General features: G+C 49.8%; 1 protein-coding gene across 3 annotated transcripts; it reads left to right on the forward strand.

The window, feature by feature from the left end:
- Positions 1-548: 548 nt before the first annotated feature.
- Positions 549-20,873, forward strand: LOC125333110 (SLAIN motif-containing protein-like). Of its 3 annotated transcripts, none has more exons than XM_048318755.1 (9): positions 549-696; positions 3,417-4,120; positions 12,209-12,342; positions 14,427-14,576; positions 16,843-16,983; positions 17,525-17,842; positions 18,639-18,776; positions 18,870-19,179; positions 19,845-20,873. In XM_048318755.1, the coding sequence occupies exons 2-9, from the start codon at positions 3,438-3,440 to the stop codon at positions 19,909-19,911; spliced, it is 1,941 nt and encodes a 646-aa protein (XP_048174712.1). In that variant the 5' UTR covers positions 549-696; positions 3,417-3,437; the 3' UTR covers positions 19,912-20,873. The 3 variants fall into 3 exon arrangements, with proteins under 3 accessions (XP_048174712.1, XP_048174713.1, XP_048174714.1); XM_048318756.1 differs by having other exon boundaries at positions 549-689; positions 3,414-4,120; XM_048318757.1 differs by lacking the exon at positions 14,427-14,576.
- The last annotated feature ends 1,324 nt before the right edge of the window (positions 20,874-22,197 follow it).

Below are 22,197 nucleotides of genomic sequence, written 5' to 3' on the forward strand. Positions count from 1 at the left end.
TCTTACACCCTCTCACTCACTCCTTTCCCCCTCACTTACCCCCTTTCCTCCCTCACCTGCTCCATTTCCCTCTAATTCTCTCTTTCCTCCTTTGCCCATTCCATTCCCCTCTAACTCCCCTCTTTCCTCCTCACTCGCCTCTTTCCCCCCACCTTGGCCTGTCCCCTTCACTTGCCCCTTTTCCCCTCACTTACCTCCTTTCTGCCATCACTTACCCCATTCCCTCTCACTCCCTTTTCCCCCTTTTAAACCTTTTCCCACCACTCACCCCTCTTCCCCCCGCATTGATCCCCACTCCCCTCATTCACCCCTTTTCCTCCTCACTCACCTCCTTCCCACCACCACTCCCCCCTTTTCCCCTCAGTCATCCCCCTTCTCCCCTCCCAACCACCCCCTTCCCCTCACTCACCCCTTTTTCCCCTCACGCCCCTTCTCCCCTCACGCGGGGCTCCCCCGGGTCCCTCCCCGGGCCGCCCCCCGCCCGCCGCCGCCCGAGCCCGGCCCGCGCAGGCGCAGCGCCCCCATCCCCCGTTCCCCACACAGGGGCGGGGGCGGCGCCTCCCGCCGTTCGCGGGCCGGGCTGAGCCGCCGGAGAAAGGCGGCACCGGCACCGACCGGGCGGGCGCCCGCCCTCCGACCGACCGCCATCCGCCTGTCCGTCCGTCTGTCCATCCATCCATCCATCCATCCATCCAGGTACCGTCCGAGGGGGGAGGGTGCCCGCCGCGCTCGGCGCTGCCGCGCTCGGTGCGGACCGGCCGCGCCCGTGCCCCCCGCGGGGGTCGCGTCCGCCGGTGCCGCACAGCGCGCACCCCCATCGTGGCCACCAGAGCCCCCCACAGACCCTCAGCCCGTCCCTTGCCTCACCCCGCGCACCCCCCCCCCCGGTTCTCGGAGCTCCTCAGAGCCCCCTCAGCCCCCCGGCCATCACAGCCCCCCGGCCTCTGAGAGCCCTCTCACAGCCCTCATGGCCATCACAGCCCCCGCAGCTCTCTCACAGCCCCATGGCCATCACTGCCGCTCAGAACCACCCCCTCATAGCCTCACCCTGGCCGTCGCAGCCCCATGGCCATCAGAGCCCCCCACAGCCTCCCCCCTGGTTCCCAGATCCCCCCCCAGCCCCTCAAAGCCTCCCCAGAGCCTGCAGCCGCACAAGCCCCTCACAGCTCCATGGCCATCACTGCCCCTCAGACACCCCCCCCCAACCCCATCACAGCCCCTCCAGCCTCTTTACCGTCCCTTTCCCCATCCTTCACAGCGCCTCCAGCTCTCAGAGCCCCCCACGCCCCCGTCAGAGCCTTCGCAGCCCCCCGGCCCTCAAAGCCCCGTGGGCAGCGCGGCCCGCGGGGTGAGCGGGACCGTTACCCTCCGTGAGACACCCGGATGTCTGCTCGGCAAACTCCGAATTATTGTCTCCGGCCCGCTCACGGCTGCCGCCTTTTTGCCTTCTTCCAAACGTGTTTTATTTCTTCCCCCCTTACACAATGAAATGAACTTTTGCGGGTTTGTGTCTCTTCCCCCGCATGTCTTTGCTGGAGGTTTTTTGGGGTGGTTTTCAGACTTGGTGGTTGTGGGGAAAGACTGAGCGCTGTTCAGCTGCTCTTCCCCCTCACGTGAGGTTTTTTCCCAGCTCCTCACCCTTGGAAAGGAACCAATTTTTGGGTGACCCGTCTCCTTAATTCCCCTCCTTGAGCCACTGTTTTGCTTGGACAGTGGAACGCCTTGAACTGCCCACTGGTGCATCCTGAGAGTTCCTGAGCTCTGGGATACCTCTGGAAATCACACTGTTCCCTTACTCCGAGATCTCTTTGAGAATCGCACTGTGCCGTTACCCGACGAGGATCGGATGGGTTTGTAGGAGTGGGAATCCATGCAAGGAGCTTTTTGAAGCTGGCACATGGGTGGGAATGACATTGCTTGGTAACTCCACACTACATTTCCTTTTCCCAAGGCAAAATATGCCTTCAGCAGTGCTGCTTACAGGCATGGCTTTGGAATATGAGTGGAAAGCGTGCTCTGTTCACTCACAGCTCTTCTTAAGAGCTGTTTGTATTTCCTACTAACTCAAGGGGAAGCTGAAAATTTATATCTTGCAGATGGAGGACCAAAATAATAAAAAAAAATCAGGTAAAAAAACCCCAACAAAACGGTATTTTTAAAGAAACATACCCAGCTATTGCTGGGACAAGTGCCTAAATAATAGGGATATGCTGAGGTACCTGTGGGGGTGTCTGTTTGTAACCTTGCTATGTGTGACACTTAATTTTTGTGGTTTCCTTTGCCCAGTGGCACTTAAAAACAGAGGACATTTTTAGGCAGCAAAGGGAGGGGGAAGAACATCCACAGCCACAAAAAGTCAGGGTTTGATTGCAGTTGTAACAAGTGCATCAATTTTTAAACCTTCACTTGGCTGTGTTGACTCACTCCCTCTTCCCTCAGTCTATTTCCCCTCCTTCTGCAAAATAGAGAGGATTTCTGACTTTTAATCCATTTTACTGCTCCATGGACCATTAATTAGGGGATTTTCAGTATTAGGGGTTTTCAGTGACGAGGCGGTTTGGAAATGAACATGCCCAATGAAACTGAAAACTCGGGTAAATCAAGTGGATGGGAAAAGCAGTGTTTGCTCACGTTGTAAAACTGGTGTGAAATGCACTTTATGGTTTTTTGGGAAGCCTGAGTGCCTTGTGCAGTTCAGAGCTGCCTGAGTGACAGTGAGCTGCACGCTCTGCCTTGCTCAGCTAAGGAAAAAGCAGAGGGATGGCTTCATTTTCTAAAACTTAGTGGAATATGTAATCTTACGTTGGGATATATTTTAAAATTTTTTCTTTTTTGCTGTTTGCACCCCTCTCCTTTCAGTTGTAACAGGAAAATACACCAGTAAAAACATTGTTTAAGCTTATTTTCACGTACCGCAGTAACTGCAGTTCCTGTTGTTACTTTGGTATAAGGTGATACAGAAATTTTTCCAAGTTTTTTCTGCTTTTCCAGGATAAGCCTGGTAATGAACAAAGGATGTTTTCACCATTTTCTTGACACTGTTGTTGTCTGACGTCAGCACCTCGTTAATGATGTTTCCTGACTTTGCTCAGTCAGTGCTTTTCTCAAGTATTTTGTTGGTAAACAGATGGAAACTAAACTATTGTGGGGGATTAAATCAGCTTCCTTTTATTACACTCATTTATAGCAGAACAGGTGCGCATCCTTGCCGTTCAAAAAGAGGAATTTGTGGGCTTTGCAATGTCTAATCCTAACTTCAGTTGTTCCTTTTGGATTTGGATGAAATTCACTCACCTTCCACTCCAATGTAATTAGCTGATGCTTATAAAGGCCAGGATTTTTGGTGTCTTAATTCCATTTGCCTAAAAGTCTTGTGCATCCTTGTGGATCTTTGCTGTGTTTTGCATGCCTTGCAGTGGAAGCGGGCGCTGTGGAGGATGGTGGTGCCCGGGAATGCCCCGCTCATCCAGCAGGATCCCGCTCTGGAGCCTGCCCTAGGCAGAGACGCCCCCGAGCACTCGGCCATGGGCCCCGGCACGGAGCCGGAGGAGGACGTGGGCCCGGAGGTGCGGAAGCTGCGGGAGCTGGTCAGGAGGCTGGAGCTGGACAATCAGCACGCCAGGAGCAGGAGCAGCAGGAGCATGCTGGGGACAAATGTGCCGGGGGACATCCGTGCCGGGGTGGATAACCACGAGCCCGGCCTCAACGGGATGGAGATCAACAACAGCATCAACGCCATCGCCGACAAGCAGGAGCTGCAGATCATGGCGGGCCTGCACAGCCAGCTGAGCAAAATGAGGCAGGAGGAAGGAGAGAACAACTGCTTCAAAAGAGCCCTCGATGCCCAGGTGCAATACAGCTGCAACAGTGCCCCCGAGGAGGTGTCTCCCGACGGGGGGCAGGGCCCTGGCGAGGGCCGGTGTCCCTCACCTGTGGATCCAAGTGACAGCTCGGAGCTGCTGGGCAGCCTGCTCATGGCAGGGATGCACGCCCCAGCTGGAATCCATGAACAGAATCCCAGTGAAAAGCGTGCAGAGCTAGAGGGGCTTCCGAGTAACGCGGATCTGGATGAAGTCAAAGTGTTAGAACTGGAAAATTGCCCCGAAGAGGAGGATTGCTGGTAGGTATCCCCAGGCTCGGGGGGAGAGGGACTTTTCTGTGCTTAGCTGAGCAATTCCTTTTAAAGCTGTAAACTGACTTCTGTACAGGACTTTGATTTTTAGCAGCAAGAATGCAGTTCTTGTTAGTGACTGTTCTTATTTTTATGTCCATTGTGCCAGACCATTATGTTTTAAAAAATAAGTTTACCTGTAGGCCCTGTTTTTCCCCTTTCCTTCCAGCCACTGCTGCAGCAAGCACAGGAGCTTCCTTTCCCCCTAAGTTCAGTTATATATAGCACATGCAGATGAATGAATAATGGAGCTTTTAAACCTTGCACACAACTGTCAAATACCATATTTAAATTAGAATTTTGTCCATAAGAATCCCCAGACCGTCTGGAATTTGTGGGTTTTGGTAGGACCTGAGGAGACAAACCATTCCCAGTTCCTGAAGGCTGTTTCTTTCCAGTTAAGCACCTCTTTTGTTCAGACATGAACTGAACCAGATCAATGATGTAATCCTTAACTGACCCGACTCTCTGGAACTCTCGCCTCCACCACCAGCCTTGTTTAAAACTTGTTTTATAAATCAACAGATTAACAACCTTTGGAAGGGCAAGGGAGATGTAAAGTTTGAGGCTGATTCCAGCTCCTGCAATAACTGAGACTTGAGATTTTAGCCAGAGTTGTTAATTTGTAAGACTTGGGAGGAAAAGCCTCAGGGCTCTGCAAATTGGGTTTCAAATTTGTGTAGGCAGATTAATCTGACAGCAAGGACAGGGCTGCTGAACACAAACCAAACCTTCAGCTCCAGACATTCATTAGCTGTTAGAAGGGAAGGTAAAGTTTTTGTTAATGGAGTGGAGCTCAATGAGGTCATGGCATCAGCTCCAGCCTGAATTTGAGGTTATATTTAAAACATGATTTTTTTTTTTTCTTTGCAAGTGTACTTTTAAAACCCAAATCCTGGTTCTAACTTGATCACTGTTCAATATACCTAAACAGCATTTTGAGCAGATTTCTTACAAATAAAGGAATATATTTACCAAGTTGCATATGGAAGACTGGCTTTATTATTTCTATGTTAATGGAAGCAGCCAGGTTTATATTCATATTTATATAGCCTGTGACAGGGGAGATTCTTCAAATTCTGTTGAGTCTCGGAGGCTGAGATTTACCCAGGCAGGGGCTGCTGCCCAGTGAAATCAGGAGAGATTCTGTGCCCTGGAGTTCTGTTCTTTAACCTTTCCCTCAGCTGGTGGCTGGTAAGGTCCTTCTTTCCCAGGTACCCTTCACTCTACACCTTGTAGGATCCTTGTGGATTTGTTTCCTCTGTTTTCCTGCCAGATTTGGTTGGAACAGGGTAACCTATGACAGAGAGGCCCCTGAGGAGCTGGATGAGAGGGTGGTGATCCAGAGCACTTGTGCAAGTGCTGTTACCGTAAATTATCTTTGATTGTGCTGCATCTCTTCCATCTGTTCCCTTTTCCTCTTGTCAAACAAACCTGCTGAAACAGGAAGCTGTTTTTAGTGGTGGCTTCTTGTTCTAGAGCTTGTTCTGAAAGTGGGGAATGAATCCTGTGTACAGTCAATAGTGCCTGCCTGTGCTTATTGCCAGATATCCCAAACTGCCTGCATAAACACATCCCACGTGCAGGTGTTTGTGCATTCCCACAGCAAGAACCAGGAAACTGCTTGGAGGGGAGGGAGGGTTTTCTTAAAACAAACCAAAAAAGCCAACAACACCCCCTTAATTCTCTCTGAATTTAGGGTCAGCTCTAATAAGGTGGCTTTGCCGATGGGAATTTTGTCCTGCCTGGATTGCACAAATCCAAAGTGAATAGCTGACTGTATTGTGTATTTGCAATCCTTTTTAAAAATACTGTACATCCTTCTTCCCTGGAAGAAGGGTGGAGTGGGCAGAGGGTTTCTTGCTGTTCTCTGCAGGTGGAGTCTCAATTCCTGCTGTATTTTGAAATTACTGGCTTTATTCAGCTGGAACTTGCAGAAGTCTCTGTGCAGCTCCCCCTGGTTCAGCAGGTCTGAAGTTGTGTTTTGGAGTTGTTTGTAGTGAGCGAGCTGTGTGAAACCCGAGGCAGTGCCCACTCACAGCAGCTGTAACTCTGCCCTGGGCTGCCTGGCCTCTGGCTGCTCCCTCAGGTCCCTTTCTCAAATAGCTGCTCAAAATTGTAAATATCCTGGAGACCAATCACATGGAACTGGGCTCTGGCACTGAGGAGCTCAGTGATGCTCACCTTGGACTCCAGCACAGGGCAGCTCCTGAGCTGTTTTGGGAAGGCTGTTACCCAAATTCCCTCTTATCCAGGGAACAAACCTGCCAGCATCGCATTGGTTGTGTTCCCCAGTGTTTGTCATTCTTGTGTTGTTCCATGGGGTGAGGAGGAGAGGGAATCCCTGGCACTCAGGTGAATCCCTGTGTTGCTGCTCTCATTCCCAAAAGTTTCTCTCTCAGCTGAAACTGGGTCATGCTGTCTTCACCTCAGCGGTGTTGTCTCCTGCCTGAATCCGTGCTCAGCACAGCAAGTGGGGTGCCCTTGGATTAGTGTCTGTGGGGAGAAGGAGTGTGGTTTGCTCTAAGGAATGACAGTGTAGGAGCTTCCTGGCAGTGTGATTTTTCAGCCTTAGCTCTGTGTCCAGTGACCTTCTATTTTCGTGTTTGAGACTTTTAATTCCACATGCTGGAGGACATCATTGCTGCTTGTGCTATCAGAGATGGGTAAAGAAATTCTGGAGAAGTTCCACCAAGTGAGGATGTGACGCTGCACAAAATCCAGGAACCATACCTCGTGCCTCTAATTTGGGGGAGAACTTAACTTACAGACTGTCTCTGTGTAATCAATTTATACCCTTCACAGCCCATGGCATAGTTTCCCCTGTGATCTCTCCTTGTGACAGGATGCTGCTGACAAGATCTGCATGACTTAGAAACAGCAATTTCCAGAGTCTTATTTTCTCAGACTGGTCATTTTGTGAGGTGTTTTTACCACAAGTGAGTGACTTCTCCAAACCTTTCCTGACTGATTTGAGGAGCGCCTTACCTGTTTGTGCTGGCTGCAGATGGCCATGGCCACGGGCTGGGTGACATCTGCCCTGCTGGGACAATCTCTGGGTGCAGGAGCTCCTTCAGAACCCCAGTGCAGCTCTGTGGGAGTGTCACCAGCTCCCCCCTCCGTGGCAGAGCCATCCGAAAGGCAGCCTGGTGGTGACACTGCGTGCAGAGCACAGCCTGTGAGGGGGAACTGCTTCTGATGGCAGAGCCTGTGAGTGTCCAAGGCCTCGGGAAGCGCTGAGGCTGCGGCTCCTGTTGGTCCCATTTCGGTAAAATGAGGGGTGGGCAGGGAAATGGCTCAGTGTGGGTGCCAGAGGTGGGGAACAGCCTGCTCCTGCTGCTGCGGGATTGCTGCAGATGCTGGGAGCACACAGCACCGCTCTGGAGCTGCTCCCCCAGGCGCCTTTTGATCGTTGTATGGGCTGTTGGCCGGGTCGGGAGATTAACTTCATGTGAGCTTTAGAGCTGCTCTGACTGGGGGACTGATTTTGGTGTTTGTTCAGCAGGATTAGTCCCTAAATAGACATGAGAAAGTGTCTTTGCAGTGTCATTTTTCTTCCTCTCTTTGCAGTTTCTTAGGAATAAAGCTCAGGCCTCTACTTGGGCTAACAGCAGAATGTTTTGTGTGGAGTGTTCTCCACAGGATTTTTCCCATTTTTTCCTTTTGTGTTTCTGTCATTTCAGAACCTGGATAATATTGCTTCATTGTGGCTTTCTACCCCAGTCTTGTCTGTGTTGGGATTTCTGTTCAGCAGGAGTGTTTAGATTTGAGATTAGCCCAGCAGAAGCAGAGTACTAAATCTGAAAATCAGCTTTCTGAAGTCTCATGTGTAAGGGAAAGGAAAATTAATGTATTCCCTGTTTGAAATACATGCTTTAGAGAGGAATTCAGCTGCCTTTTAGCACTTGAAGGAGGTGTATCTTATAAACCTGAATTGTTCTAAACACTTTCAGCTACTTGAGGTCTCCTTCTCCTTGCCCTGTTGTGTATAACTCAAAGCCCTGAAAATCAGTGCAGTGTTTGCCATTTTTGGAGCTGCTGCAGACACTGGTGCCAAGTGCTTTGGAAGATGGATAATAAACCAAGCCTGTGTCTTCAGAAATGGGCTTCGCTTTCCGCTCAGTTTAATTCCCTAATGCACTGGTTCTAGAGTCTTCTGCAGCCTGAATTCTGCTCTTACGATTTACAGATGTCTGCTGCAAATACTCTGCATGAGCAGGATCTAAAATTCTCAGGCTTGTGCTCTTAGAGCCGCTCTGATCTGTTATTCAGCTGTGAGGATGCTTTTTCTCAGTGCACTGTGCAAGTTGAGAAAGTTGCTGTATTTCCTACGTTCCTTGGGTTTGGGTTTGTTAAAAGCTGGAATTTCAAAATCCAACAACAGTGGCCATTAATTCCTGTAAATCCTTCTGTGGCATTGATTCCAAAAGGAAAACAGTATCTGTGGAAGAATCCCTGTTTTTAGTGTGCTGGATTATGTCAGAATAAAGTGCAGAGAGTGTCACAGATTTATTTGTGAGTGGCTACAACTTAATGAAAGAAAAATCTCCCATTGTGCTCATGGCACTGGGTATTTACCAGAGGTGTTTGTCACAAAATACTCTGTTTTACAGAGTAAACACAAACACTAGTAAGCAGAAACTAAAGATACTTTATCTAAGGGTTTCCCCTCAGAAGCTGAAGAAAATCTCATTCCTATTTAATAATTTATACAACAAACCCTCAATACATCAAACTGGGAATATTTGCCCAAATGTTTACTTTGTGCATTTTGTATGAGGCCTTGTAACTATCTAAATAACCGATTTTCATTTGCAATTTGACAAAAGGAAACATTCAGAGACATTTAAAGAGAGCACCCAAACTGCTGAGCTGGTGGAACAAACTGCAGGGTAAGGCTTGGTCTTGATCAGGCTTTGTTCGGGTTTGCCTGACTCTGGGATGGGTCCTGCTTTTCCAGTGCTTATGGGATTCAGTTAACCTGGCAAATCAAACAGCTTTGGAGGCTGAAACTACCAGAAAGAAAAATTCTGTGTGTTTTTAAACAAAGCCAAGAGTTTTTAGCTTTTCACACCCCCATTTTTCCGAGGAAAGGCTGTTTCAGCTCCCTGGATGTGAGGCTGGGTTAACTCAGCCTCTGGTGGGTGACACTGGTCACTGGGCTTTCCTGAGTCTAGGAAAAGGTGACTTCTGGCTCTTAATGTCATGTCCAGAAAAATATTCACATCCACATATTTGTGTGTGGTGCTTTTAGTTCAGCAGTCAATGCTGTGCCAGCGCCTTTGGGGAAGTCAGGATGCTGAGCCCTTTCCCAAGCTCCTGCACGAGGAAAATGGGAGCCCTGATGCTGTGCAATCAAACCACAATTCCTTTTTTTTTATAAGTTGCCTGTCAGTGCTCTGAGGAATTGTGTTGTGTTCACTTAATTGGGTTTGGGGAAATTGTGAGAGCTTCTCTTGCCGATGGACTTGTCAGCAGAAAAAAATCAGAGTCCTCTGGCAGAGTCCAGAGGACTCCACAGCTCTGCTCCATGTGGGAATGGTTCTGGCAAGCAAACAAGTGTTGCCTCTCTCAGCTGGGATAGTCCTGGGTGGAAGCAGGGTGAGGAGCATGGGAGGAGCTGGGCAGAACAACTTCTGGAGCAGAGCAGGATTCTCTCCCTGAACCTGGAATATGTGAGGAGCAGCCTGACCTGCCCTAAGGAGGCTGTTGGCCTCTTTTTTGTGTGATGGTTTTACTGCTCCTTTTGTGGTCTGAACTGTAAAATAGACCCAGGGAGAGGGAGCACTTTGCTTCCTGTGCCTGATTGGATCTGAGTGCTTGCAGTGCTCATTTATCCATGCAGAAACGCAGCAAGATTCGCTGGGGGGGCCTTCCCTAAAAGGTGCCTTTGGAGAGCCAGGAATATTTGCTTTCATTCCTCAGCATTTATTTTGTCAATAACAAACTAGCCTTTGGATTTGTTTTTTTATTTGCATGTGGATTTGTGTAAAGCTTGGTGTGGAAAAGCATCTGTATGAGATGTGACTAAAGAGGCTGAGTCTGTTCCCTGCAAATATGGCTCTGGCCAGAGGCAGGGCTGGGAAGTCAGGAGGCAAAAAAGAGGGAATAATGGCCTTCCCTGGATGATAAACAGTGTTTTGAGAGCTGGTGCATGCAGAGATGCTCCCTCTCATAGCCCCAAAACTGCCATGTCTGCAGAGTCTTGCTTTCTGCATTCCATACTATCCCTGCCTGGATCCAGGACAAGAGCCAGGGCAGTAGGTCAGGCAGACCTGTACGATATTTTAAATATCCCAGCTGTTTGTGTTCTGTCTTGGCCAGATGTTGCTGTTACAGACAGGACACCTGACAGCTGAGAGTCCCACAGTGTGTTTCTGTATGTTTTAAACCTGGGTTTTCAGGAATGAATGGGATAATGACCGACATTCCTGCTGATTTACATCAGTTTTGTTGTGGAAATCAGTATTTTATGGGTTGGATATGATCTGGCAGGGAGTGAAGGAGTAACTGGAGCAGAAGGGCTCGGTGTACCTTGCTGCAGGAGTGGCAGAAGTTGGGAGAGAGAGGAGGAGGCAACTGAAGCACAGGCAGACATTCCTTGAAATCTTAACTCCATCCTCATTGTCACTTTGTGCCTAAATACTGGATTGTGGCCTGATGAAGATGCAATCCTCTGGATACATCAGCGAGGTCTTGGGAACACCATAAATGCTCAGCTGTGGCTGTAGTGGTTTGCTGGTGCCCAGGAGGGTTCTGTCACCCACCAGCAGTCCATGAGGTGAAGCAGCACCAGGAGGGGGAAGGTGCTGGTGGGAAAGCAGCACTTGTGTGCATGGAAGAGCTCCTGAAGCTGCTGCTGGGCATTTTCTTGGTGCAGAGGGAGCAGCTGAAGGCTGTGCCAGCAGCTCAGCAGAGCCTCGGGAGAGGGGGGACCCGAGAGGCAAACTTGATGCCCACAGATCACAGAGTCCCAGAAGGATTTGGGCTGGGGGCGACCTTAAAGACCATCAAGTTCCAGGTCTAGGTCGAGGTCTCACTGCCCTCTGCACCAGGGTGTTCTCCAGGTGATGTGCAAGAATTAAAAACAGTTTCACTTTTGGATGTACAAAGGACTGATTTTTCTTTCCCCTTACAAGTTTTGAATGTGTTGCTGAACAGCAAAAACGTTAAAAAATAGGGAACTGCTTTTTGTTTTTAAGAATAAAAAGTACAGATGTGGGATGTGTCAATAAAATACTTGAGGTGCTTTTATAGCAAAGGCTCTTCCAGCTTTGACCTTTCTTCAGAGAAATGTTCTGCTTTGGAAATAGGGTGAAGATGCTGCTTTACACCCAATCCCTTGTAAATAATCCAGGGGTTTAAGATGATTAACTCTGTCTATCCATAAGGCTAATCCTGGCTGTCCATGCAAAGCAATGGAGGTGTCAGAGATCTGCCAACCACTCAGGCTGGAGGAGACCTTATCTGGCATTCCAAGGAAGATGAGCTACAGCCACACTTCCTACCTGTCTGGGAATGTCTAAATCCTCCAAGGAAGGGCTTTATTGCTGGAATCTGGGAACGCACCTTTGGGTGGCTCAGAGCTCCCGTGAGGACGCAGCTGTGCCTGCAGTGCTGAACAGGTGGAACAGAGGGTTTTAAACAAAACCTGCAGCTCCTGGAAGGAGATCACCCCGCAGCTCCAGTTGGGAGCAGCTCCCACCCTCCCTGCCTCTGAGGGTGGGGTGTTCTGGAGGAGGGGAGTGGAGGGAGAGACAGGTGAGTATTCCAACACCTTCGTTTCCAGCAGTGGTGCAACAGCCCAGGCTGGCAGCTTGCTTTGCAGAGCCTGTGGCTTTCTCTGTGAAGCCATTGAATTTTCCTGTGGTGGCAGTACGTTTTCTTTCCGAGCCATAATACGCAATTTAAACTTGAATTTTTTAATTTGGGTAACTGTTGGTTACTGATGGCTACGCTCTGGCAAATGCTGCTTCCGTAGCTGTATGCTTTGAATTAATGAGCATTTCTTCCTGTCTCCTTTGAATCCTTCCAAAGGCTCTATGTGTCTCCAAGGAAATCCATGGATGAGAAAACAGCCTCTCCTCTGAAATGGTGCCGGCAGGTGCTGGATAATCCCAGCCCCGAGATTGAGGCTGCCTGCAGGACCCTCATCAACAGGCTGGACCAAGGTAGGGCAGCTGTAGCCTCACTGCTGTGGGGTCCCTTTCAATCCTCAGTCGAAGCAGGGAAATCCAGCTTAGTGTTGTCAGGCTCTTGAATTTTTAACTTTTGTTAATATTTAAACATTTTTTAATGTAGGAAATATGTAGAGGAAAAAAATGTGCTGCTGGGGAGTGGGGAGAGAACCATGGAAAACTGTTACTGCAGCTTTCTAGATCAGAACTCCTGGTGCTGAGTGTTCCAGTGGTGATCCTTGCTCCTCTGGATATCCTTATGGATATTCCTCCTGAATCTTACCAGCTGCTATTGCCTGGGTGAAAAAGTTGTCTGCTGCTCAAAGCTTACAACAATGAAACACTAAACTTAAAGAAATGGTGTCACTTGGAAACCAGGTTTTTCTTCCAGTTTATCATCCCCTAGAAGCACTTCCTGGTGGCTGTGGGCTGTGTTAATCCTGAGGGGGAAATCCCTGGTTTCACCTGCCTGAAGTGAAAACCTGGAGTGCTATGCATGCTGTGGTGATGTCTCTGACCACAGGCACTGTTCTGGGGCCTGGCTTCGGGGGTTTGCTTTTCCACCTTGGCTTGCGGTGTGGGAGAGCTCTCAGAACAGATGCAGTTCACAGGACAAAAATGAGTTTATGCTGTTCCTCCCTCTGTCCTGCATCACCTGCAGAGCACCTGGTGCATATCCTGCCTTTGTCAGTTCAAATGGCTTCCAGGTTTGTGGAAAATGGGCTGGAATCCTGACAGCCAGGACACCGAGGGGCGGGAAATGAATCAGTAATTAATTTTTACCTTCTCTAGATTCCCTGTCATCCAACTCTCCTGGTCAGGATTTGCTGCAGGTTTCTTGCAGAGAGGTGCTGCAGTCTCCTCTGTCCAGTTGGACTCAGGAACCTCCAGACCCAACAGCTGTGTTTGAACAAGTGACACTTCTGAGAGAATCAGTGTTTGGAAGCTCAGGGATATCCCTGAACTGCTGGAAATCCAAGCCCAGCTGGGTCCCCACGTTGCTGTCTGAGGGTTTGTGGTGCCTGGGTTTGTCTCCATGGGGATGCAGGGATTCTGCTTTCAGTTCAGCCAGCAGTTTGGCCCCTGTGGTTTGGAGTCTGAGGTCACTGCTCTGGGGGTTGGTTTGGGTTGTTTTAGTTTTCATTCTAACAGTGTTTGGCACTGCTTGAGATCTCAGGCTTCTCTTGAGTTTAACCTTGGCATTCCTGATTGGAGATAACCAAATATACTTTGAGAACAAACTTCATTTGCTTTCATAAACCATCTGTGCTTAAAATTTTGAATGAAGTCTATTTGATTGCCTCTTTTCTCTCTGAAATGTATCAGGCTTTAGTTGTACTTAGTCTGACCTGGTAAAATTTGTGGGAGAAATAAAAAAAGAAAACTTACTAATTTGGTGAATCTTCGTTATTTTCTTAGCTGATATTCTCACAGTAGGGAGAACTGAGTTCTGGGGGCAGTTCAGCAGCCCCTTGAGTATCTCCAGATCACAGTGTGAGTAATTTCCTCAGTGTTGTAGCTGCTCGTTCCACCTCCAGTAGGCATGGCTTTGCCACCTGCCTTATTTTGGTTCCTTGATGAACATGTGAGTGTGTGAGCTGAAGGAATTTAATGCAAAGAGTTGGTTTTTATATTAGATTGCTTTCCTTTAATCTAATGGCAGAGTTTCTGAGGTTTAATACTGTCTTGATTCCATCATAAAAATTCAGAATAACACACATGTAACATAAAGTTCGGTGAGCTCTGTAAAGTGAAGGGGTGTAGAAGTGGTAGATACTGATGAAAACAGTCCTCTGGGAATCCCAGATGGAACTCTGTGAAATTTTTGGCTTTTTTAAAGCCAAGTTTGTCAGGAGTTACTCTTGGAATTCTTCAGAAGGGACAAAAGCAGTTGAAGGACACGAGTGGGGGACTGGGCACTGCTTTGCTCCCTGCAGCATGGCACTGGCACCACCCAGAAGTACCTCTGCTACAGCATTTAATCCTGTTTGATACCTCTGTATCTTGTTCTTTATCTTGCTCTCTGTTTCCACAATAATTTGCTAACCTTTGTGGCTTTTTTGTATTTTTCCTTCTAGCCAGTAGATGGAAAAACCTGTATTGCAGCCCCCTGGCATCTCCCAGCGCACATAACTTGAATTCCGAGGCAGGCTCCTGTAGCAATGCACTAAACTCTCCTGGGCACCTCAAATCGACTAACAAAGCACTACTAACCTGTGGCAGCTCAGGTATGGCACGGCACTGCAGCAGTGGGGTGTTTAAAATGCAAGGAGGGTTAGGAATTGGCAGAGGAAAAGGTTGGCATGGCCACTCGTGGTGTTTTCCCCTTTTGGTTTGCTCCCTTGCTCAGCCAGGTTTCGTTTGTGTGGCAGAAAATCTCCTTGCATTCTAAATGTCCTGTAGTTACTTCTTGGTTTGGGTTTCTCTACTTTCTATATATTTATAAATTGTACTAATTTTAAGTGGCTTAAAATAGAAAACCGCTGTTGGGGCAAAAATATATTGCTGGCAAATAGTGTTGTATGTGTAGATGTGATCTTTATCAAGTTACTTGGATTCAGGTTTTTGGGGAAGGCTTCTCTTGGGAACATTGATTAATGTAGGGCTGCCAAAATCTCCAGGGCAAACCCTGCAATTGCCTGAGTGGGCAGCTAAAACAAAATAACAGAAGTTTTCATTTAGCCTTAATTGTGCTTGGAGGAAGATTAAGATTCCCTACCTGAGGCAGCTCAGCCACAACTCTTGTTACAGCCTGATAATGAAGCTCCTCCAAAATGCTTTGGCCTGCAGCCTCCCTGCTGCCTCAGGAGCCAGGAACACCCTTCCCAGAGCTTCATTTGTTACCCTTGGTGCAGTTCCTGCTGTTTCCCAGCATAAATGCTTTGCCTCCTGGCTCTGCTATCAAAGGACTCTTCCTTACTTGTTTGTTTTGTGTGGAAATTGCTAAACCCTGCTTTGCATGTTTCAAAACACAAAGCATGTTTAACAGTCTCTGCCTTCAAACTTGATGTGAAATGAACTTTTTTTCCCTTCTAAAAAAAGAAAAAGGGTTGCCTGTGGATGTTTTCACAGGTGCAGGTTTGTTTTTGAGGTCTGATTTTCTGCTATTAATAGGAATTAACACTTATCTCTGTTTTGCAAACAAAAGGATGCACGTAGGACTGAGGATTTTTGCAAGCTGAGCTCTGCAGGGAAACATCTCTAAGGCAATTTCTTGTTTTTCATATGAGGTTGGGGGGCAGTCCAGGTGTCTGAGCATCTCTTCACCCAGAAACACCTCCTGATGAGTCAAACCAAAGTGTCTGTGGCTTCTGGAAGGTTCACTCTGAAAATGTGCTGGGTGCAAGAGCAGGGCCAGGACAGGCTCTGTCCTTTCAGAGCAAAATGAGAGTTCACTTCATCTCAGGTGCCTCTTTTTGTGACTTGTGCAAGTGCTAACACGAGTTTAAAGTTTCCTGTCAACCTGACTGACTCAAAACTTATTTTATTTCTAAGAAAAAACAGCTCTCCTACCCTTCAAATGGAAAATGTTAAACAGTGACTTCCCTTGAAAACCAAACCAACCCCTTTTGACAAAACCCAGATGTGGTTTCTGTTCGGAAACCATCATCAGCTCCGCTCTACTGATGGAAGAAGGAGCAGTTTTTTCCCCTCCTCAGCTATTTTTACCTAGACCTGCAATTTGAAATGCAACAACCAAACTAAAAAAAAGTTGGATTGGGGGTTTTGCCTTTCAAAAAGCTGATCTCAAGGTCCATCTGGATTTTTAATTGGTATTGAAGGCAGTGTTAATTACAGCAGGAAACCTGTTCTTGTTCATTACACCACATCCTACAGGTGCAAGCCCTGCTCAGGATGGATTTATTTCAACTCTTGCAGTCTTTTCCTGACACCAGGAGGAAAGAAATGGGATTTTATTGTGGAATACCTTGACTTTGAGTGTGTATTTGTGCAACACACAGACAGATGCACCTTTAATTACAGCCACACTTCTGTCACTGTGTTATTTAAGCATCCTGAAGCTCACAGTTTTCCTGCCCTGTTCTGAGAAGGTTTGAAGGCAGGGCACCTCCTGAATACTCAACAGTGATGTTAAAATAAACCATTTCCCAGCAAAACTGAGCAGCCCTTTCAAACTGTGATCAAATCCAGCCAGGCAGGAAACAGCAGCAGGTTCCCAACATTATTTCTTCAGCCAGCTTGGAAGAGAAGCAACTGCTGACATGGAAAACACAGGTGTGAAGTCCAGGTGTAAACTGAATTTCTTACACGGGCCCTGACCAAGCTGCTTCCTGCCTGTCAGCCTCAACTTCCTTGTTTGAAAAATACCTGAAAGCTGTGGGTTAAAAACTGAGCTCTGTCATTTCTAAATTCTTCCATGTTTCTCACAGCTATCCTGAAGCTCCTGGCCGCACTGCTGAATTCCCAGGAGAGATCCCTGCTGCTCCTGGTGGTTTGTGGGAGTCTGACTGGCTTTGTGTTCCTCTCCCGCAGGGTACCTGAGCATGCACTCGGCCCTGAGCTCCCAGTCCTCGGTGGACAGCGAGCTGAGCACCTCGGACGACTCCATCTCCATGGGGTACAAACTGCAGGACCTCACCGACGTCCAGGTCATGGCACGGCTGCAGGAAGAGAGTAAGTTTGGTTTGTTTGTTTGTTTTGGAGGGTGGGGGATTTTTGGGTGGTTTTATTTGGTTTGGGGTTTTTTTTCTTGCTTGTATTTTGTCAGGCAGGAAAGCTTCAATAAAGGCATAGGCTGGGGAGGAGCTGTAAATGACCCAGGTGCCAGTGCAAGGCAGGTGTGTGTTCGTGGGAGGCAGACTTCAAATCTTTGTTTCCACCTTTGAAATGCTGGTGGGTGCAGAATTAATTAAACTAAAAGGTTTACCCTGTAAATGAGACTCCCATCGCTACTTAAGCTGCTGGAGCTCGATGGCAGTGTATGGTTCTCAGTCTCAGGTGGGATTAGGGAGCACTGCAGGCCCCCCAAATGTTAATTGCGTCGTAATTAACCAGTGCTGATGCAGGTGACGCTGTCCCAGCTGATGGATTCCGGGGAGGACAGGTGTTAACCTGACTCTCCTTCCAACGCAAAACAAATCCCTGCCAAAGCCCTGCTTTGGGATTTGGAACGTGCTGTTGGAATTCGTGCTGCCCGTGTCCCCCGTGTCCCCAGGCCTGCGCCAGGACTGCGCCTCCAGCTCAGCCTCGGTGTCCCGGCGCAGCTCCAGCGCGTCCCTGCACTCGCTGCGCCGCGGCACCTACAGCGACCAGGAGTTCGACACCTACAGCCTGGAGGACGAGGACGACTGCGACTGCTCGCTGTCCTTCCGCAGCGCCCACCGCTACTCGCCGTCCCCGCTGAGCTCCCCGCGCTGCCAGTCCCCCTCGGCGGCCGCGGATCTCGGCCGGGCCTCGGCGTCGCGGCTGCGCGCCCCGCGCAGGGCCGTGCAGAGCCCCATGCAGGAGCGCCTCAAGTACGCCAACAGCGAAGGTGAGGGCCGGGCTGAGCCAGGGAAAGGGTTCTGGCACACACGGATCCCCCCGCAGCGCTCCAGGCTGCGGGCAGAGTGCCTGCAGTGCTGCTCGGCAGGAAGGGACCTGGCGGTGCTGGGTATGAGCCAGCACGGGCTCAGGTGGGCAAGGCCAAGGGCGGCAGGGCCTGGATCGAGAATAGTGTGGCTGCAGGATTCGGGCAGGGATTGTCCCCTGTGCTGGGCACAGCCCAAGTGCTGTGTCCAGTTCTGGGCTCCTCACTACAGAAAGGACATTGAAGGTTGGAGCGTGTCCAGGGAAGGGGCTGGAGCACCACGCTGAGGGAGCTAGAATTGTTTAGTCAGGAGAAGAGCAGGCTCAGAGCAGACCTTACTTGTCTCTACATCTCCTGACAGGAGGTTGGAGCCACGTGGGGGTTGATCTCTTCTGCCATGTCCCAGGTGAAAGAACAAGAGGAAATGTCCTCAAGTTGCACCAGGGGAGGTCCAGGTTAGCTGTTAGAAGCAATTGTTTCCCTACAGAAGTGGTCAGGCCTTGGAATGAGTTGGGAGGTGGTGGAGTCACCGTCTCTGGATGTGGCGCCTGGGGATGTGGCTTAGGGGTGATTATGGCGGCGCTGGGTTGATGGGATGATCTTGAAGGTCTCTTCGAACCTCCATATCCTGTGATTTCAAAAGCACTGCTGTTTCCTGGAAGCTAAGAACTAGGTGCAGACTGCTCTGCTGTTAAGTGCACGGGTTTTTCAAGAGAGCCTTACAGCAGCAGCAGGAGGCTGAGGCTGTGTTTGCTTTCAGAGGAGCTGAGGCACAGCATGCCCAACCTGGCGCGGAGCAGCCTGCGCGCGCTCGAGGCCGTGCGGAGCAGCCGCAGCCTGGAGTCCGACCTGCAGGTGCCCAGCAGCCGCATTCCCAGGACTCAGCAGCGGTCAGCAGGTCAGTGCCACGCCGGCCACACGCCCCATTCGTCCCCTTAAGCAGCCTCCGAGGGCCTGCAGGGCGCTGACAGCGCTGTGGCGTTCCCTGCAGGTCTGACTCCCAGCAAGCTCAGGTATTCCTCGGGGGCCGGGCAGTCCCCGCTCACGGGGCGCCAGCCCGGGAAGGCGGCCTCGGGAAGCAGCTCCCTGCTGTCCGGGAGGCAGGTGGGGAAGCCCTGCAGCTACACGGCTCCTGTGCCCGGGGTCCGGAAGCCGCAGCTCCACACGGGCTCTCCCAGCAGCAGTTGCACTTCCAGAAGCACCACCATGGTCACTGTGGCCAAAGGCTCTGCCCTGAAAGCACGGCCGGCCGCGGGAGGGGTGGCCGCGCCCAAGGGAAAGGCAACGCCCCCGTCCAGGAGGTGAGTGGAGCTCTTTATCCTTCAGAACTCCATCCAGCAGGGTGAAAGCACAGCAGAGGGAGGGGTGTCCCAAAACTGAAATTTGTTTTTCTTGCTGCTGGTTTTTTACAGCTGTTATGCTACAATTCAGACTTTCAGGAGGGAGAGAAATGAAATTGATTCAGACTTATTATTACGATACGACTGATATCAGACGGAGAAGCAACCAGTGCTTGTTGATCTTTAATGTCCCGTTGGAGCCTTACAGTGAAATGTATCTACTTACTTTAAAGACATGAAAAAGGGAAATTTTAATCTCTTAATTTATATCAGTTCTCTACATACCTGATTATTTTTCATGTGCTCAGTTATTTTTGCATGGAAAGATATTTCTCTTGGACTCAGTCATGGGCTGAAGTCACAACAGTGTTAATTTGGCAGATATTCGTGTTTAAGCATCCTCTAACAGTCACTGAATTTCCCTAAAGTGCCTGACTGGTGCTGCTGGTGCTCAGGGTGTGACAGCAGCACTTCACCCAGGGCAGGGAGATGTTGGTGACCCAAACCCCAAACCTGTGTGCACCACAGGGCTTTGCCTGGAGCTGTCCCTGATGTGTTGTTTTGTCCCCCCAGGTGCCTGGGCTTTGCCTGGAGCTGTCTCTGATGTGTTGTTTTGTCTCCCCCAGGTTCCTCCAGGCAGCACAGACCCCCCAGGCCCCCGAGGACGACTCCTGGAAGGATGGGTGCTACTGACACCCCGAAACACCTCGGTGGAGCAGATCCCAGCTGGCTGGGCATGACCTCACTGGGAAGGGCCCTGAGCCCCTGTCCCTGCAGACTGCTGTACATATCCCTCGTCCTGTGCTCTCCACACCAAGCACCTCCCCTCTGCTCTGCCAGGAGCCGGGGCTGGGACAGACAGCTCCTCACTCTGCTGAACCCTGAGTCTTCCCAGGAAGACAGAAGAAGCCTTATTTCATCCACACCCTGCCTGCAGCCCTGGGGAAGGTCTGCCACCATCCCTTCCCAGGGTGCTGCACAGGCTGGGGGTGTCCTCTGTGCCAGAAGCAGCTCTGAGCTGGTGCTGTGGCAGAGCTCGTGGAGAGTAGAAATAGTGACATAGGTGTTAGAATTGAGACTTTTTAAACCCGACCTGATGTACTCTAATATTTGTCTGGAACTCGACTGGGTTTGGTTTGGTTTTGGTTTTTTTTTTACTTCTGTATAGAATGTATTTCTGCTACTTTTTATTGTTTGGTCTAGAGCTGCCTGCAGCAGGTTTTTATAACTGTAGAACACTTTGAGCAGTTGTAGCCAGGTGTCAGCACAGGTCACAGGGAGCAGTACACAATATTTGTGTGGGGTGTGAACAGGCAGGGACAGGGATGCCAGTTACAAACTGCTGGGCACCAGCACCTTCTTACCTCAGCTGAGCGAGTTCAACACCTCTTAAGAGTAAACTTTTTAAAAATCACCCTCCCTGACAGCTTTGTCTTGAAGTGTTGGAGCTCTCAGCTGGTTCCCAACTGCCCTGACTTTTGTAGAAGTTTTCTACTGTCTCTTAAGGATTCTGTTCCAGTGTCCTTTTCCTCAGCAAGTGCTGGATGCTACAAGTACAGTCTTAGTCCAGGAAACATGCACTGATAGCAATGTTCTCCCTGCCATCAATGTGACTTTGATAGTGTAGTTTAATAAAATGTTATGGTGCTGAAGTAGATCTGCTTTATTCCAGCGGTGAGTTTTGTGCTGTGAACGAGGCTTTTCCTGACAGAAAAGAGCTCTGCAAGGGTAAACAGGGCTCCAATAAAGCCTGGTAGGAAGCAAGGAGTGAGAGTCACCTTTAATTCCTCAGAGATCAGAAGGACAAGGTCGGTGCTAGTAAATTAAAAATGCACAGCACTCGGTGTGTGCCATTTCTGAGCCATCCACACGTGGCCTGGGCAGGACCAAAGCCAGGAAGCAGCACAGGGGAAGTTCCTGCCCTGCAGAGATCACTTGTGATCCAGGAAAAGAGGAAGAGACAGTTGGGACCACAGTGCTGGCGTGTCCCTGTGTCACCACAGCCCCTCCCAGGACAGTGCCAGGGCAGGGCTGGCACCAGCAGCAGTCACAGGGCACAGAAGGGGCCTCAGCTGGAGCTGCTGCTCAGTCCCTGGCTGTAACCCCCTCCCCTCCACAGGGTCAGACACAGCTGAGGTTACAGAGAGGCTTCTCCCACCCTGGTAAAGCTCAGTGGGGTCCCAGCCCTGCCCTGTTGAGGCTCTTCCCTCATGCAGAACTTCTCCCTGCTGCCACAGCTGGACCCTGCTCACACTGATCTTCCCAGGGCACTGAAGGGTGAACCACCAGCACCATCAGTTTGATTTCTGCATGGAGGGTTCTCCTGTTGCCCTTCCTGTGCTCTGCATTCCAAAGGGGATTTTCCAGGTATGCCTTTCTCTGCGGTCACCTGAGTCAAGAGCTGCTGCTCTTTTGTGGACATTTAACAGCAGGTAAACAACAGCAACTTCCTGAAAGGGTAAAATGTTGAATAGTTGAAGGTTATGTCTCAGTTAAAGCCTCTCAGGCGGGTGGGGTTGTTTCCATTGTTTCCCAGCCTGGATGGCTGTGGAGATGGCAGACCTGGATCCAGTTCCAGGCTGAGCAGAGCAGCAGGAAGGTGCTGAGGTTGGATTCTGATTCCCAGCGCTTTCAGTACAAACCTGATGCTGACAGGTACTTGGGAGAGGCTGTCCCACCTCAGGAGGGAGCCCTGAGCACAGCCCTGTCAGAACCATCAAACTCGGGAGCTGTAATTGAACTTTACCCTTTCATTTTTCTAAGCTGATCTCACACCAAGTGATCTCCCTTCAGCTCCCAATATTCTCTCTCACCCCCAGCCCTGGCTGATACCATTAGAATGCAGCTTTTCCTCAAACTGAGGTAACAATCAACAACTCCAACAGTTCCTGCAAGTCCAGCAGGAAATCCAACTCCCTCATCCCAATGCATGAGCCTGCTTCCAAAACTACCCCTGCATCAGCACTGGGCATTCCCAAG

This window comes from Corvus hawaiiensis, chromosome 14 (genome assembly GCF_020740725.1).
Source record: "Corvus hawaiiensis isolate bCorHaw1 chromosome 14, bCorHaw1.pri.cur, whole genome shotgun sequence".
In the NCBI taxonomy this organism is placed as follows: domain Eukaryota; kingdom Metazoa; phylum Chordata; class Aves; order Passeriformes; family Corvidae; genus Corvus; species Corvus hawaiiensis.